The sequence below is a fragment of the Oryza glaberrima genome, chromosome 2 (genome assembly GCF_000147395.1).
Source record: "Oryza glaberrima chromosome 2, OglaRS2, whole genome shotgun sequence".
NCBI lineage: Eukaryota > Viridiplantae > Streptophyta > Magnoliopsida > Poales > Poaceae > Oryza > Oryza glaberrima.
The window spans coordinates 14,452,651-14,468,662 of record NC_068327.1 but is presented as its reverse complement, the minus strand read 5'-3'; the positions used below and the strand labels follow the sequence as shown (position 1 = coordinate 14,468,662).

Genomic DNA, 16,012 nt, shown 5'->3' with positions numbered 1-16,012 from the left:
TTGGCACTTAGCCCCCGGGTCATTTTTGCAATAAGTTTTTGGTACGGTTCATTTTTGGAATTAGCTTTTGTAAAGGGTCAATTTGTCAAAATTTTTCTAGAATCACTGTCTCCCGTGCAGATTCCTTTGCCCTGTTCATGGGAGCAACGACTGCATCCACGATTCTACACCAACACCGGGAACATCACCACCGACACCGGAAACGACACCACCAACGCTGCTTCTGGATCCGGACTATTCTATTCTAGGTATGTGTTCCTATAATTGATTTTAAGCATGTTACCGGATGCTTTGGTTTTGGTTAGCATGTATATGTTTACATTAGATTTGGATCACTCTTATGCTCAAATTCATACTTATTCTATTATTTTTCTAAATTAAATTATGCTGAATATAATGACTAGATTTTCTATAATATATAATATACATTAATCCACATATCTCGCAGCAAAACGCGGGGTATCAACTAGTAGAATAAGAATAGTAGCAACCCATTAGCTAGTTTAAACCATAATTACTGACAAGCGTGTACAAGCAGATTTCACGTTAGAGGGCGTTTTCCTCGTGTTGCACGTGAAAGGTCCACCACTTCGCTTGGTAGTTGATCGCTCGTCGAACATCAACACAAAGAGAAATTAATGTTAACTTTATGATGGTATCCATCTTTTCTAATATAGTATATCCTGACATTTTTTTAAGAGATGTTTTATGGTGGTCTCCCCGTTAAATATAGACCATTCATATTCTAAATTAATAGGTCATATTTATTTTTACTACACTCAGTAAGAACTTATAAATTATTTTCTGCTAGTGATAGTACTTGCAGTAGAATTAGTGCTACCGATAGAGACCATCATAAAAATATTTTATTTTTATTTTTCAACCTCAACTATTAGTGAATATCTTTTCTTGTACAAGTAGAATTTATAAATCAATGGTTGATGATAATATTGGTAAGTAGAATACCAAAAATAGATGCCACAGTAAAGCAATACTCAAAAGAAATTCAGTTCGTTAGCTAAGTATATAGGTTGCGTTCGATACTGTCGATTGGTTTGCGTTCGATACACGGTCCGGTTGTATAGAATAACCGTACATGCATACATGCGAACGACTTTGAACTGGTGGAAGCGGACGGTTTTTATCAATCTGGTAGCCAGGGGCATATGTGGTGTACAGACAAAAGCTTGGGACAACCTATAGAAATTTGATAGTTTTTTAGCTGAAAAAAATTCAAATATAGGCCGTGTTTAGTTGTTTAGGTATAACAATTTTGAAGTATACGGACACACATTTAAAGTATTAAACGTAGACTAATAACAAAACAAATTACATATTCGGCCTGTAAACTGCGAGATGAATTTATTAAGCCTAATTAATCCATCATTAGCAAATGTTTACTATAGCACCACATTATCAAATCATGGTGTAATTAGGCTCAAAGGATTCGTCTCGCAATTTACATGCAGACTGTGCAATTGGTTTTTTTCGTCCACATTTAATATTCCATGCATGTGTCCAAACATTTGATGTGACGGAAGTTTTGGAAGTTTGAAAGGAACTAAACACAGCCATAACCATAGTATAACTGTAGTGTAATTGTATTATCACTTAAATGTAACTACGGTGTATAACTCATATATATGTAAGTTGTATATAACTAATTAGAAAGCTGTGAGGGGGTGTTTGGCTTCATAATGTTAATCTGTCACAACTATTAGTACCTCTTAAGAACGATATACAAAACATTGGTAATAACTCGATTGACAAAAATGATTGGCTAGACCGAAGGCTATTTATGAGGATAGAGGTTGTGATAATAGAAGAGTCAACCCAACCACTGCTTAAAGATCATTTGGTAACAAGTAAGTCCATTAACTCTCTCAACTATTGCCCTCATCAAGAAGTCACCTCTAGGAGTTCAAGGATAAGGAGCAGATCTTGAACTTCACTAGGCAGTGGTGGCAGCGATGGAGGAGCTTGACGAGCCGAGGACCACAAGTTAGTGGTGCGGAGATGATGGTTGGCGACAACAAGAAGGGATGGATGTGAGATGGCAGGCAGGAGCTTGGCGTCAACTGTGCGGGAGAAGTGGAGCTTGCTAGAGCCACTCGCACGGGGGGGAGCTCGAGCCCTACCACTACCACGTGGAACCGGCATTCGTGAGCTCTACCAACAACTCTTTGCTCCTCCACTGTGAGCCAGCTCTGCCACCGGCACCAGCTGTCCCCACCACACCGTCTCAAGTCATTGTGCTGGTCGAACATTGGCAGAGAAAAGATGCACGGGATTCCTCCTTGTACGATGCCATTAGAGCCATTATTTCAATATGAATCCACGTTGTCGTTGCAAGATTAACTTGTGCCGAGCTTACCCAAATCTTTCTCTGTAAAATCAAAGTGTGTTTGATTGTTATTTTGTGATGAACAATTGGCATGTAAGATACTTGGTTTTGATATTTGGAGATTATGGGCAAAGTGATTTTGTCACCGGTCAGACTGGGGTGTGTGTACCGGTTAGATTGGGGTGATTATGAAAAGAGTTTACAGATGATGAACAAGTGTTTCAGCCGAGGTAAGCCAGTCAGACCGAGGAGTGCCCACGGTCTGACCGGCCAATGCTGTGTCAGTTTCGATTTCGGGTTGTTTCTTGGGATATTCGTGGATAATTCATGTTTATGACTTCTAGATAGATACTATGCGTATGTAATACTGTTGTGTGCTAACAATGAGTCAAGTTGGTGAGAACTTGTGCTCAGATATGGTTTCTTGGTTGATGTATGTTGTCGACGGGGGATACCCGTAGACCGGATAAATAGGGCATTGGGGTACGTTGGTACAAGGATCTAGACGATACGACATCAAGACAAGTAGAGAGACAAAGATTATACTGGTTCAAGCCCCTCGTAAGGTAATAACCCTAATCCAGTTTATATGAGATTGATAAGAAAAACCACATAGTACACAGAGAACAGATGAATCCAGCATTACCGACGAGATCCTTGTCGAGATGGTTCAACGAGATCTCCCGACGAGTAGGCTCTGTGTCCTCCGGCTTCGTAAACTATAGTGGGTGTGTTCGCGCTATGATTCGATGCCCTGAACCCCTCAGGGGGTGTGCCTTTTATACCGTGAGTTGCCTTAGTCTCCAAGTAGAACTCAGAGATAACGAACCCTGCACGATATAGAATAAACCCAATCCTCTCCGAGTAGGACTCTGTTAATCACCAGCCCGTGAGGATATTTTCCACAATATCTTGTAGATTTCCTTATCACATACGGAAACATACCATATACATGAAGGTATACCGTATCTGTATTTTCCATAAGGCGTGGAATATGATGTATGCCTTATCCGTAATCATGACATATGTGTAGGTGAGTCTTGATGCCTTGAGAGAGCATTGCCGGTGATGGATCGGGAGTCAACTCGGCAGAAATGGCGTCCGGACTATCATGATACCATACGGGATGCTTAGGCTAAAGATTAATGCACGTGGTTGGTGAAGATTCCATATGAAAGACGATGGAGATATTATGTGCGTACGGGATGCGAAGTCGAAATTTGGTACAATTGGAGTTTGTAATGTTTGTTTCTTATACGGGAAGGTTTCCTAGGGGATTAGGATTTCTTGTAAAAGGTTGGTTCGTGGCTTTTGGTTGCCTACTATGGGTATAAATAGAGAGAGTGAGTGTAGCCTCCCGTTATCGATTTTGAGAGAGTTGAGTGTTGGTATTTCTTAACCTTACAGATAAAATCCGCAAGCGCACGGAAAATACCGATGTAGCACTTCACCCGGGAGTATTCTCAGGTATCGATTTCCACAGGGAACGCGTGTGCTATCTCCGGTTCAGATTCATGCAAGGACACGAAGTGATAGATAGGCAAAGGATAGAGAGGTTTCACCGGTGAAGAAAAATGTCTACGGAAAGCTTAACTTTATTCCTATTGAGGTACTTCGTGCACTGGCCAACTTGCTACTCCAAGATATCGCTCTACTATGCACCCGGACAGGGAGGACTTCAGTGTCTTGAGGGTTGTCACCACCCCTACACCCACTTCACACCTACTGTGGGATGTGGAGCAAACACCGGAAATTATCTACCTAGACACCGCACCTAAGTAGATTAATTACTTACTTTAATGTTAGCTACACACTAAAGCAATCACTATATTTTAGTTGATTATAGTGAACGATGATCCCGTACTCTGAATAGGAACTAACCAAGAGATAATTCTCACCGAGCAAAACTAAATTACTCAAAAGATAATTCTATTATAATCAGAGTAATTAACAGAGCAGAAAGAAACAGAGAGAGGATTACCGACAACTCCGGATTTCCTCTGACTTCTTCTACTCCACTCTCTTCCTATTCTATTATACAATATAGTACAATAGAGCCTCTTATGATTCAGCTCAAGCTTGGAGTGTGTATTGAAGTGAGGGAAGTGAGGTCTTTATATAGGGGCAGGTATGACGGTTAGAAAATGTGAAATGTCGTTTTTGCCCTTCAACCACCATCAAGAGCTCATCCAGACCGTCCATGCCAAACCCTGCATCAGACAGTTGCGGGAGTGGCCAGGCCCAACAGGCCCAAGTTTTGGCCTGTTGTCTCTCCTCCTCCTCTATCCATTTCTACGAGTGGAAGGCCCAATTGAAGATGTTTTCTGGTAGTTTCTAGCCCACTCTTGATATGGATAGGAATTCTCCTTAACTTAAGTCTATATTTCATTCATCTTTGGCGGTTTATTACCTGCATACAAATACACACCAACACTTGTGGAATATGTCAGAATTAAACTCTATTACTATGTTGGATGTTTTTTTTCTTTGATTTATGCAGGCACTGGCGGCATAAAATTTATCATTAACAGCCGCCAACATTGAGTTTAGAGAAAACTTAAGGTTTCGAGTTTAATCGACATTTTCGTGAGGAGTGCTGCTGTTGCACTTTGTAAACACAGAGATAAGTAATAAAGTTTTGTTGAGGAGTGATCCTCTCTAGTGGGAGGCTGTGAGGCCCCCCTTTGTGAGTTCAGCCGGGGGAAATGGCGCGATGATCAAGAGCCCACTTCCGCTTGCGGTCTAATCGCCAGATCGCTCTCGTGGTTGTGAAAGACAAAGGATTATACAGGTTCGGGCCGCTATGAGCGTAATACCCTACTCCTGTGTGTGGGATTATGGTTAGCTTTTACAAGAAATTTTGAGCTCTAAGGGAAACCTAGCCGTTCTTCCCCCGAGCTCATGTTGTCTGAGAGTCGTCCCTTTTCTCGGTGGGTGAGGTCCTCCTTTTATAGTTCAAGGGGATACCACATGCATCATTTGCACCTACACCTCCATGGGAGAGTAGGGAGGGCACATGGCCCTAATCATACCGCTATCCTTTGCTTCAACCGGAAGCAACATGGTCGCCTGGCTTCAGGTGGGGCTCAGCACCGCCCCCCGCCTCAGGCGGGGGACATCCCTGTCGTTCCCTATTAATTGTATGAAGACTTTGGCGGCTCACCACGCGCGTGGGGCGCCCCTAGCAGCGTGCCGATGGGACAGGGCATACCTACCCCCACTCCACCTGACACAGGGCGGAACATGGGGGCACTGCCACCCGTCCCGTCGCCTGTGACCGGTCACAGGCCGGTCAAGCTCGATTGACATGGGTCAATCGAGCGGCGCCGCACGTCCCCCCACACCGCACTAAATACGACACGGGACGGTTGGGGCGCCGCGCATTAAAGGCGCGGAGCAGCGTCTTTCGCTCCGCCCGCTCTCCCTGCCACGTGGTGGCCGGCCTCGGGCCTCGGGGTAGCACGCCCTGAAAGCCCGAGGGGTGCGATGTGGCACCCCGAGGCCCCCTGGCCACCTCAGCGCTACCCAAGGGGCGGGGGGAGACGAGGCCGCGTAGCCACGTGACTAGAAGGGAAGGATACTTCCCTCTACTGTGCGTACCCCCAGGCCCATTTCACCGACAAGTTTCAATCTACTACGAGGGATCTTTGATTTGTGTTTGCTCGAGTTCGGCGGTCACACCGGCAGGACACCGGCGGGTACACAGCGGTCAGACCGACGGTGGTGACAAGCGACAATGGTGTGGGCAGCGGTCAGACCGGAGCAACTCCACTGGTTAGAACGGAGGTTGTCGACCGGTCAGACCAATCACCATCGAATTCGAGGGTAACTTTTAATTCCACTAAAAGTTTCGGTTTTTGGGTACGCCAACCATTCACCCCACCTTTGGTTGGTTTAGTTCTTTGTTGTCTGATCCTTCATTCTCTTGAGGTCGTCAGTGCAAGCCTCTGATTGGAGCCTTGTTGGATAATGGGTCGGAGGAGCCCACTGGTGTAGGGCAGAGCTCAAGATCGTGGTCGGGTTGGTTGTGCTCCACTAACTCACATGGGGCCCATAGAAGGAGTGGAGAGAAAGAAAGAAATGTGTAGGATGAAGAAGGCCCTAACAACAGGCTTCGGGCTTCCTATTTATTTGTTACCCCGTTCGTCTCAAAATATAGCAATCTAGTACTGTATATGACACTTCGTAATGCTATGAATCTGGACACGAGTATAGTATTTTTTTTTCTAACTGGGCATTCCACTTAGACAAAAACCACTATAATTCAGTGAAAACTACTTTAGGGGTGTAAATTAGATTGTATTAATAGTTTAGGGCGTAAAATGTCGGATTTAAAGTTAGGGGGTGGTTTTAGACAGAGTAACAGTTAAGGGGTAAATTGAAATGTAGTACGTGCACAGAGCACAGAGAGAGTCAACAATGGATAATGCATGAGAATGTTGAAAATAAGAAGGAACGCTAGTGAACAATGGAATTATTGAACAAACACGACAAACTCACAAAGCACTCGACAATTCACGAAAGTATGGTAGGAAACAGAGATACAGTCTGAACTCGTCTTGACTTGTTCCAGAAACACGCGCGATTTATTTCTTTGACCGCTCGACGAACTAGTTAACAGGAAACGCTTCCACAAGCAGCGAGCTAATGGTATCCTTGAGGTTGTGACAGTACGTAAAGTTGTCGGCTTGGTTGTAGATGAACTCCATCGTCCTCGTCAGGTTGAATATCGCCACCAGCAGCTTCCTCGGCTGAGCACTGTCAGGGTCCAGCCACTCATCGTTGAAATCTTTCCACTGTTCCTCTTTCAGCTCTTCGATCATGAAACGTGCCATTTCGATCGAGACATCGTGCTGCTTCATGTAGCTGTCGATTGACGAAGCGACATGAGGCGTCAGCTGCTCTCTCTGGAGGCAAACAAACGATCAAACTATTTAGCTCATGCTTTAATTTGCTGAAGAGATTACCACATCACTGAAAATATCATTCTTGATTGAATATCCAAGGGAGGGAGATGATAAGTATATGTTAATTACCTCATATGTTTTGAGATCATCAACTAGTCTGAGAATTGTGCAGAGTGCCAGCACCATCTTAGGCATAGTTGAAACCCAATCAAAAGATTCCTTGGTCGCCGTAACATCCATTCCAACGAGTGAAGCGCAAGCAAGAAGATGACAGGCCCCAGTCCTTGATGAAATCTGTAGGTGCTCTTCTACAGATTTTGGGACATAACTTTCCTCGCGCATTTTCACCTCCCTGTTGTAATTTCGAACCAGATCTTCTGTCTGCAAGGACAAGAGCATATAAAGATATGGGTAAATTTAACATTGTTAGGAAGGTACCGGGAAATACCGTATTTTCTAGTTTATAACTTGATACCTTCAAATAATAGTTATCTTGAGGTATTAAACTTTTTAGTATAAAATGTTAGTATGTAAAGGTACTTTCTTAAGAACCATACAATTTCTCTAGATTTAGATAGAGAAATGTCAGACAGGACTACGTGTATGAGAGATTTGTACACAGATCGAAATACAAATGTAGTAGCAGATGGAATGAATATTAGTCATATAAATTAGATGGAGATAAATGCCAAATATGTGCAGCCAAAAGTGACTTACAAAGCTTCTGAGGTAGGGCATGCGGTATTTCTCATCTTCTGACAGCTCTTGCTCGATTATCTGGTAGCTCTGAAAAACCTTTTCCAGGACATGTTTCATGCAGTCCGGTAGTTCATCAGCCACCAGCTCCCAACTGCACATCAAAATTCTCTATAATGCCCTTCTTTTTTAGGTATCAATCCTTGTTCGTTCACATATATATGTTCGGAGTCAAACTAAAACACCAGCCTATTTATGTGGTTAAATCAGGATTTCCCCACAAAATGAGGCCTATTAATTTGTTTCTTATTCAGTTGACACTTTTGTTCAATTTTCCCGACCTATCCATGGACAATAGAAGCCCATTTCTTGTATGTCAGCTAGCATTTCTAGTTAACCATGACAACGCATTGAAAGTAAGTATAAGGTGGAACTTTGTTTCATTAAATTGAGCTGATAAAATATATTATTACAAGAGAAGTACAGATAATGGATTTTCTTACAAAAAAAATGCTGACACCAAATTAAAATCAAGAAACTAGTAGCCATAGCAAACGGCAAAACGATGCCTTTTGGCTTGTGTGGTCATAAGATCATGGGAGTATAAATATTTATTGTGTTAAAACGCAAAAAACAATCTATGAAAAATATTTGCAAGAATTGATTTAATACAAACAAAACCAGGGATGAAACAGAGGTTCAAAACTGGTTTGAAAATTTTGCAGTTCCAACCCTTAATTATATATATGGTCATGTTGTTGGATATTTCTTTTGAGAAAACTTGCAGTCAATAAGTAAAAAAAATTGATCACTCCCTCGATGAAATAAATTGGTCAAAAAAAGGTTGAACCAATTTTTCATCACTCCCTCTTTTTGACTAGAATTGATCACCAACCACTCCCTTCTTTATCAAATTTAAAAGGTTGAACAATAAATTATCTAATGTACAAGAAAACTACCAAATTACATGAAATAAAACCTACAATTCATAAAAAATTATATAAAAAACCAAATTACTTAGATAAAAAAAGTAAAGTAAAACTATATATAACAACAAAATTGCAACTAAAAGGTATATATGGGTAGAGCTAAAAAAATTGAAACATTTTTTTACTTCATCATAAATAGAAAAGTTGATTTCTTTCAGCTACGAATAAAAGTTGTGCATCGGGATAGGGCTACATACCTTTCTAGACACTTGGTAAACAATTCACACTCCTCTATTGTTCCATAAGAATCGAACGTATCGTCAAAGATTGTTGCAATAGAAATAACCTTGGTCAATATTATTCGACCTCGTGAACAATTTGGTTCATAGTATACTCCTAACATCCACAAGTAGCACTCCACAATTCTGTCTCTAGCAAATGGGAGTTTTGATTGAATTTGTAGATCCTTCCACCACCTATATATATAATATCAAAATGATTTATTTTACATGTACATAGGGCTATTTTTAAACAACAATCGAGAGAATTCATTTACAGTTATGTTCTCTTTCAATTTTACAAGGTCAATTAAGTTGGATTTGTCAACCTCTGCCATTGGATAAATCAGGACAAGTCCTTTAATTATTATTACTTGAACTTTTTGCTATATTAACTAATTTTGAAATAGCATTTGTTACTTCACCTTGTAATGATGTCCAACTCTTCTTGGTATTGGAGTTGCATAAGATTAAAGTTCAACTTTGCAAGTTGTACTATCATATCATGCACTTTGCCCTCTTTCTCATAGGTAGATATGTAATAGTTTGCCTCATAAATTCCAACCCTTCTGGGTAGGGGTATCTCAAGTGCACATTTTACCTCACGTGCTAATGATCCTTCTAGAGAGGGCAACATTGAATGCAAGCATCGTTTCGTGAATAATATAGCATCATCAAGTATTTTCTCTCCATGGACCCTGTAATGCGCAGCATTGTAAAGGGCAAGTAGGTCCATTGGATTTTTTGCTATGAAATTTCCCTCTTCATCTTTGAATTTCACAAACACATCTGCAATGCGTGCAATCAAAATTGTTAAGTCTATATCCTTTTGAGAAATTATAGAATGACTTGAATACAAACGGACCCTTTCGTGATATAAAAACCTGAAGAAAAATAATTGCTATATATAGTGTTCTTGATTCTCCAGATGTAAAATTGTCAATGAGATGAATATAAACAGATTACAGTGCTAATGCACTGTAAATTCAATGGTAGAACAATAAATTATTCTATCATACAAAAATTGCAAAGTACATGAAAAAATTACAAAATTACATGCAAAATATTTCAAACTTATATAGCAATAACAGTTAAATTAACTCAAATTACACATTGTATAGCACTGCAGTTTTAGTCTTAGCAATGTGCAATTTTATGTGACTGGAAATTCACAAATCGTGAGGTGCCAAAAATCTAATAAATCGCTATTTAATTAATCTTTATGATGTAATTTTATCTAATAAATATTAATTAGGATATATGAAAAGTTATGTTAGGAAAACATATACCTGTGGATCGATGGACTCCGTTATTACAATTAAGAAACACAAAACCTTATCTTAATGAGAATATCATGGTAACTCGAATGACGGCCAGGGATCCTAGCTTTATGCTAGTTTTCAGACCACTTGTTATCCATGAATCAATGTCAAAACAATGAAAGAGGAGTTATTCATTTTTTTTGTTTTATTTTGTTTTACCTTGTGAAACCTTGTATCCATGTTTACGAAGTAGATAAAACCACATAGCTACTGTATGAACATCGTCACAATCGTTGACGTTATTTGAGCTGCTAATTTGCATTAGCAAAATATTGATCTCCTCTTCAAAAAGGTGGTTCACACAAAGGCGTTCCAATGCATCAATGAGATGCAGCCTCTCCAGCAGGCTAGAAGTAACTGAACTTGTTATCATATTTCCCACTTCTTCCTTCAGTCTCTCAAGTTGTACGATCCATTCCTGCTAAAAATAATAGCAAGTCATTTCTGACCAGATATACCTTTGGCTCAGTTCTCTAGTTGTATTTCTCAACTCATCTCTCTCGTGTTTTTCATGTACGTGCTTGCCAAATTATTAAACTGTGTGGTTTTTTTCAAAAATTTTCTATACAGAATTTACTTTCAAAAATCATATTAATCTATTTTTCAAAAAAAAATTAATACTTCATTAATTATGTGCTAATGAGTCGCTCCATTTTATGTGCACAAGGGATTAGTTTCCAACAACAAATGCCGAACATAGCCTTAGCACCTTCAGAAGCAACATAAAACACTACAACACGAACCCCCCTTCACCAACAAATAGCTTGAAACGGATCCCACAGGCGTTGCTGGGTCCAGATGGGCCAGCATCTGACTCAGCCTGAGTCAATCCACCAACATAGAAACCACATCATATCTGATATCTCCCCACCCCACCAGCCACCGTGCACAACAGTACTCAACCCTAACATCGTGATGCAGATCCTGATTGCCAAATTCCCCATCCCCCAATCCCTCTCATCTCGCTGATGGAACCACGCCGTCTCATCGTGATGGGCTGGAGCACTATAGGAGGCTAGGCCTCATCGCGGGGAGCGAGGAACGGCTGACAAGGCGCATCGACGGGCGAGCGGAGACACATTGACAGGCCGGCGACGCCATGCAGATGAGATCGCGTGGTAAGCGAAGCGCCTGGCTAGCTGGAACTATGGGAGCTCTACCTAGCATGCCGATGTGCATGGGGCACAGATCAAGGTTTGCTTGGTGCCTGTGTGCTCCTGAATTCCTTGTTTCTTTGAGTTGCTCTGTTGCGATCGACAGTTCTCGTTCATGATTTGTGTTGATGTTGTACAGGATTCCAAATCCTTGCTTCAGTCAGTCAAGTAGTTGAGTCGCTAATTTTTCTTCCACGGAAGAATCTACAACATCCTGTAACCCCCTTTGTTATTTGTATGGGTATAATCAAGCCATAATTACTAAGATTGTCAATGTTTCTTTCTTCAGAAAAAGACATACAATACATAATCCTGAAGATATTTGCTCCAGACAAAAAGGTAATCTTCTTTCTCAATTATGATCATTTTATTGAGCACTTTGCTTCCTAGTATTAATGACCTCTTTTAGTTATTTATCTGGCACGGTAGTTATTAGACTGACTCAGTAGGATCCTGGTTACTGATTGAGGCTAATTGTTATGTGCTCTTTTCTAAGCTCCATAATAATTTTTCCTATGTTACTTACATGAACAAGGCATGTTCTGACTGAAACGAAGAGCCTGATTTTGATTTCTGATATGGTAGCTGTTAATCTGCTGAATCAATTAGGATATACTGCTAATTGTTTCGATCTACCAACCCTTTTTGTAGGGGACAACAACATAATCAATTATGAAGATGAAGATGCCTCTGGCAAGCTTGCAACCTGTAAACAGTTAGCTGTCTTAAACTCGTTCTCATTAATTTGGTGTCATAGACTGGTGGCGATGTCATATCACTACACTGCTTAGGTGATAAATTTGAGCTCATCAATTTAATGGCAATTTAATAAGATTAGATCAGCTACAACTTTGTCTTCTACAAAAGAAAATGTAGAATCATAGAAACCATATAAGAACCTAGTGACACACTTTGATATAATTAATTATCTTCAGTACCAGAAAGAAAGAACCCATGTGAATTTTCGTACTGTCCTTGTAACTGAACCTTATCCCAAGAACTAGTTAATGAAGCGATGCAGTTATTAATTTGTAATCTAGTAGAGAACTAATATTCCTGCTTCTCTTAGTTTTCAAATTAAATAAAGTAGAAAAGTGCTGAGATTTTCAATGTTCTATTTTTCTTCAGCAAAAGACATATGATACACAATCCTTAATCCTGAAGATGCTACAAACTAAAAGGTAATCTACTAGCTTCCATTTTGTTTCCTAGTATCAGTGTCATCTTTTTTTTTCTCCTTTTCTCTTTGCTACTTACAAGTAAATGCTGATCTTTCAGGCCAAAAAAAATCAAAGGCGATTTCGTGTATTTGGACATTTGCCAATACGACAGGAAGAACTGAAGCAAAGTTAGATAAAAATGACAATATTTGTATAGTGTAAAACTGTAAGCTAGACTTTTGTAATTAGTATTATGTTGTTGTGTATTGACAAGTTGTACTTGTATCTTTGTGAGATCTTTGTGAAATATTATATTGATATTTCTGCTTACAATATATGGGTTATTTCTTTCAAATGGAATCAATTGTACATCAAATTATGGTAAATTATTAATTGGAAATTGGTATATGTGAATGATCAGTGGCAATTTGTAAGTTGCAATGCATATAATTATCTATTAGTATTGTTTGCATCCTGTTGCTAACTTGCAACGGATAGTTGTGTGTTACCAACGCTTATATATCTATTGCTACAGACCTGCAACGCATAGACCCTAGCAACGCCAGCATAGGCAACACATAGTTAATGTGTTGCTATAGGAGATTGCAATACTTATTTGGACTTTTAGCCACGCATGTATACGTTGCTGAAGGGGGGTTCCTCTTGTAGTGAAACATCTCGTTCAATCCTACGACTAAAGGTTTGATCAGATAATATTTTTACATTTTCTATAACAATAGTTTTATCATTCTTGAGAAAATAACGGGAGGTACCATATTTAAGCGGTAGTACAAAACTTGATACCTATGGGTCCTGGTGCCTCGAAATATCAAAAATTTTTAGTGTAAAATTTAGAAACCTTAAGATAATTTCTCAAGTACAATAAAAAATATCTTTATTTTAAGGTTCTATACGACATAGTTTTTGGATGCTTTTTCATTAATATAATTTTTAACATTTCGTAAGTTCTATTTCTATTGTTATAAATAGAAATGACTCGTTATATTAGACAAAAATTAATGGCATAGCTAGACTAATTATGCTATTCGTAGACCATCGTACAAAATCTTATATTATTGTAACTGAGAGAAAGAGGTCTGGTCGATCAACCTGTTGTTGGTAGGAAGCTGCAGTAGTGCTGGAATGGTAAAGGAAGAAATCACCCCATATAGACGGGTGGAAGTTGCAAGGGTTTTTGTTTAACCGATCATCAACAGCGTCCTGCTGTATTACGCCTGTAGAAAGCAGCAGCTGCTGCTGCGCTTGCCGGCATCGCAAAGTGCCGGGGCTCCGTGTCCGTGGCTGCCGCCACGGCCTCCTCCATGGGGGAGTAGTCGAGCATTGTCTCTGCGACGACGCCGCAGCGGCGGGCTGGCAGCTGCTGCTCCACGGCTGCGCATGCACGGAGAAGGAGGCCATCGCATGCAGCTAGCTAGCGCTCTGCAATACTACTATATATTAAACTCTCTCCAAAACCTGTACTAATTTGTTGTATTGGTCGCGGCAAGCTGGGATGGTTTAAATAGGCTCGATCAAGGGGGGATGCGAGACGTATACTGGACAACACGTATGCATGCATCGTGCTACGCGTGCTTATTGATGGGTAAAAATTGCGAGAAACACTTTAACTACGTACAGATAATAAAAAATAGTTTTGAGATGTTCCATGCATGTGTTCATAACCAGATCTAGGAAGGAGACCCCGGCCCCTGCTGTTGTTCATACTAAAACCTTTTTTTTTAACGTATGCCTCACGTGTTTCTTATAAAAATGAAATGTCCTTGCAAATCAACAGGATCGAACTATTTCAGATGTTCCCCGCAAAAAAAAAAGAAAAACAAAAAAGAAAAGACTGTGTCAGCAGCAGCAGGTCCGAGGACAGCGACGCTCGACTCCAGTGTCGCTACGGATGAAAACAGTTTGGAAAACGGCTCGGAAACGAAACCACCGCTACCCCATTTTTGGATTTGGAATCGAAAATCAAATATATGAAAATAGAATCTGATATTATCGAATACGGAAACAGAAGGAATACAAATTGGAATATAAAAACCCCACAAACTGAGCTTCCAATTTTTTTTTCTAAAACAATAGATAAAAAATTCAAATTTAAGCAACTAACGATACCACTTCATATCATAAGGAATAGCGATAACATCACAATTCACAAATCACTTTGGCAACTCCAATTTTCCATCTTTTGAGAGTAAACATTCTTCGGAAAAAACATTCTGAATTCGTTGCCAAGAAATTCTCTGGAAAGTTTCCGAACGGTTGAGTTGACAGATAGTGTCCTTACTGTATTCATTTCCATGTCCGAGAAAAATTCTAAATTTGTTTCTATCGACGTTTGAGATCACGACTATGATATTTGTATGGTATAGGGATCGTTTGTATCAGGTATATGTAAGATTGAGGTAAAAGAGATGGAGACAAGGATTTTTATATAGGTTTGAACCCCTTCACATGAAGGTAATGACCCTACTCCTGTTGGCCGAAGCAGGTGTTACTCTTTATTCAGCTGAATCACACAAGTACAATATTTGGGATAACATAACTAGCTGTCGTCAACATGGCGGCACGAACACTAACACATAGTCGACGACAGGGTAGTCTTCCTACTCGAATATTAACTCTTCGAGATCAGAGATGGCGCTAGATCTAGGGGTGAAAATGGGTCGGGTTCGGTTGGATCTCACCCTTCCCTTATCCTAACCCATATTTTATAATCAGAATCGGGTCGGACACGGATAGTGCCGAATATGGATACAAACTCAGATAATGTTGGGCAAAAACACGGAACGAATACATACCAAAATGGATGCGTACACTATCGGTTACAAATATTTATTCAGATATCAAGCCGAAGCAACAATCTTATATACCACATAGGCAATAACCATTTAACAATTCTATATATCCATAATACAATTATATTAGGCCATTAGGACCTTAGGAAATAAATAGGGTACAATACATCATAGTAGAACCAATACATAGTACCAAAAAGTGCCTCACAAAAACATAACATGGGTAACATCCGTATAATTATCTGAGTAACACCCGGATTGTTTACCGGATAACCCGTATCCGTCGGATACCATGTTCCCGAAACCGATCTCATATCCGCCAAAAAAGACCCGTATTCAGACCCGATATTCGTGAAAAATCCCGGGTACCCGAATTTTCGACCCGAATTTGTCCTGAAATAATGTGGCCGGG

General features: G+C 40.1%; 1 protein-coding gene and 1 long non-coding RNA gene across 2 annotated transcripts; one reads left to right on the top strand and one right to left on the bottom strand.

Annotated features, from left to right (window-relative positions):
- Positions 1-6,858: 6,858 nt before the first annotated feature.
- On the bottom strand, positions 6,859-14,248 carry LOC127763815 (alpha-terpineol synthase, chloroplastic-like). Its single transcript, XM_052288611.1, has 7 exons — positions 13,901-14,248; positions 10,636-10,894; positions 9,580-9,943; positions 9,134-9,352; positions 7,969-8,101; positions 7,381-7,632; positions 6,859-7,251 (listed from the first exon to the last, which is right to left on the bottom strand). Exons 1-7 carry the CDS (start codon positions 14,207-14,209, stop codon positions 6,955-6,957), a joined length of 1,833 nt encoding a protein of 610 aa, XP_052144571.1. The 5' UTR covers positions 14,210-14,248; the 3' UTR covers positions 6,859-6,954.
- On the top strand, positions 11,233-13,125 carry LOC127763816 (uncharacterized). The gene is made up of 4 exons (XR_008015759.1): positions 11,233-11,969; positions 12,282-12,338; positions 12,759-12,811; positions 12,909-13,125. It is a non-coding gene; the product is annotated as an uncharacterized LOC127763816 (long non-coding RNA).
- Positions 14,249-16,012: the final 1,764 nt, after the last annotated feature.

What these genes read in the sequence shown, in the direction of transcription:
- LOC127763815 (XM_052288611.1), bottom strand. Translation starts at nt 14,209, where the DNA reads ATGGCCTCCTTCTCCGTGCATGCGCAGCCGTGGAGCAGCAGCTGCCAG. An exon ending in CAGCTTCCTACCAACAACAG is followed by an intron (nt 10,895 to 13,900) that starts GTTGATCGACCA and finishes TATTTTTAGCAG; the next exon opens with GAATGGATCGTACAACTTGA. An exon ending in TTTACCAAGTGTCTAGAAAG is followed by an intron (nt 8,102 to 9,133) that starts GTATGTAGCCCT and finishes TTTGATGTGCAG; the next exon opens with TTGGGAGCTGGTGGCTGATG.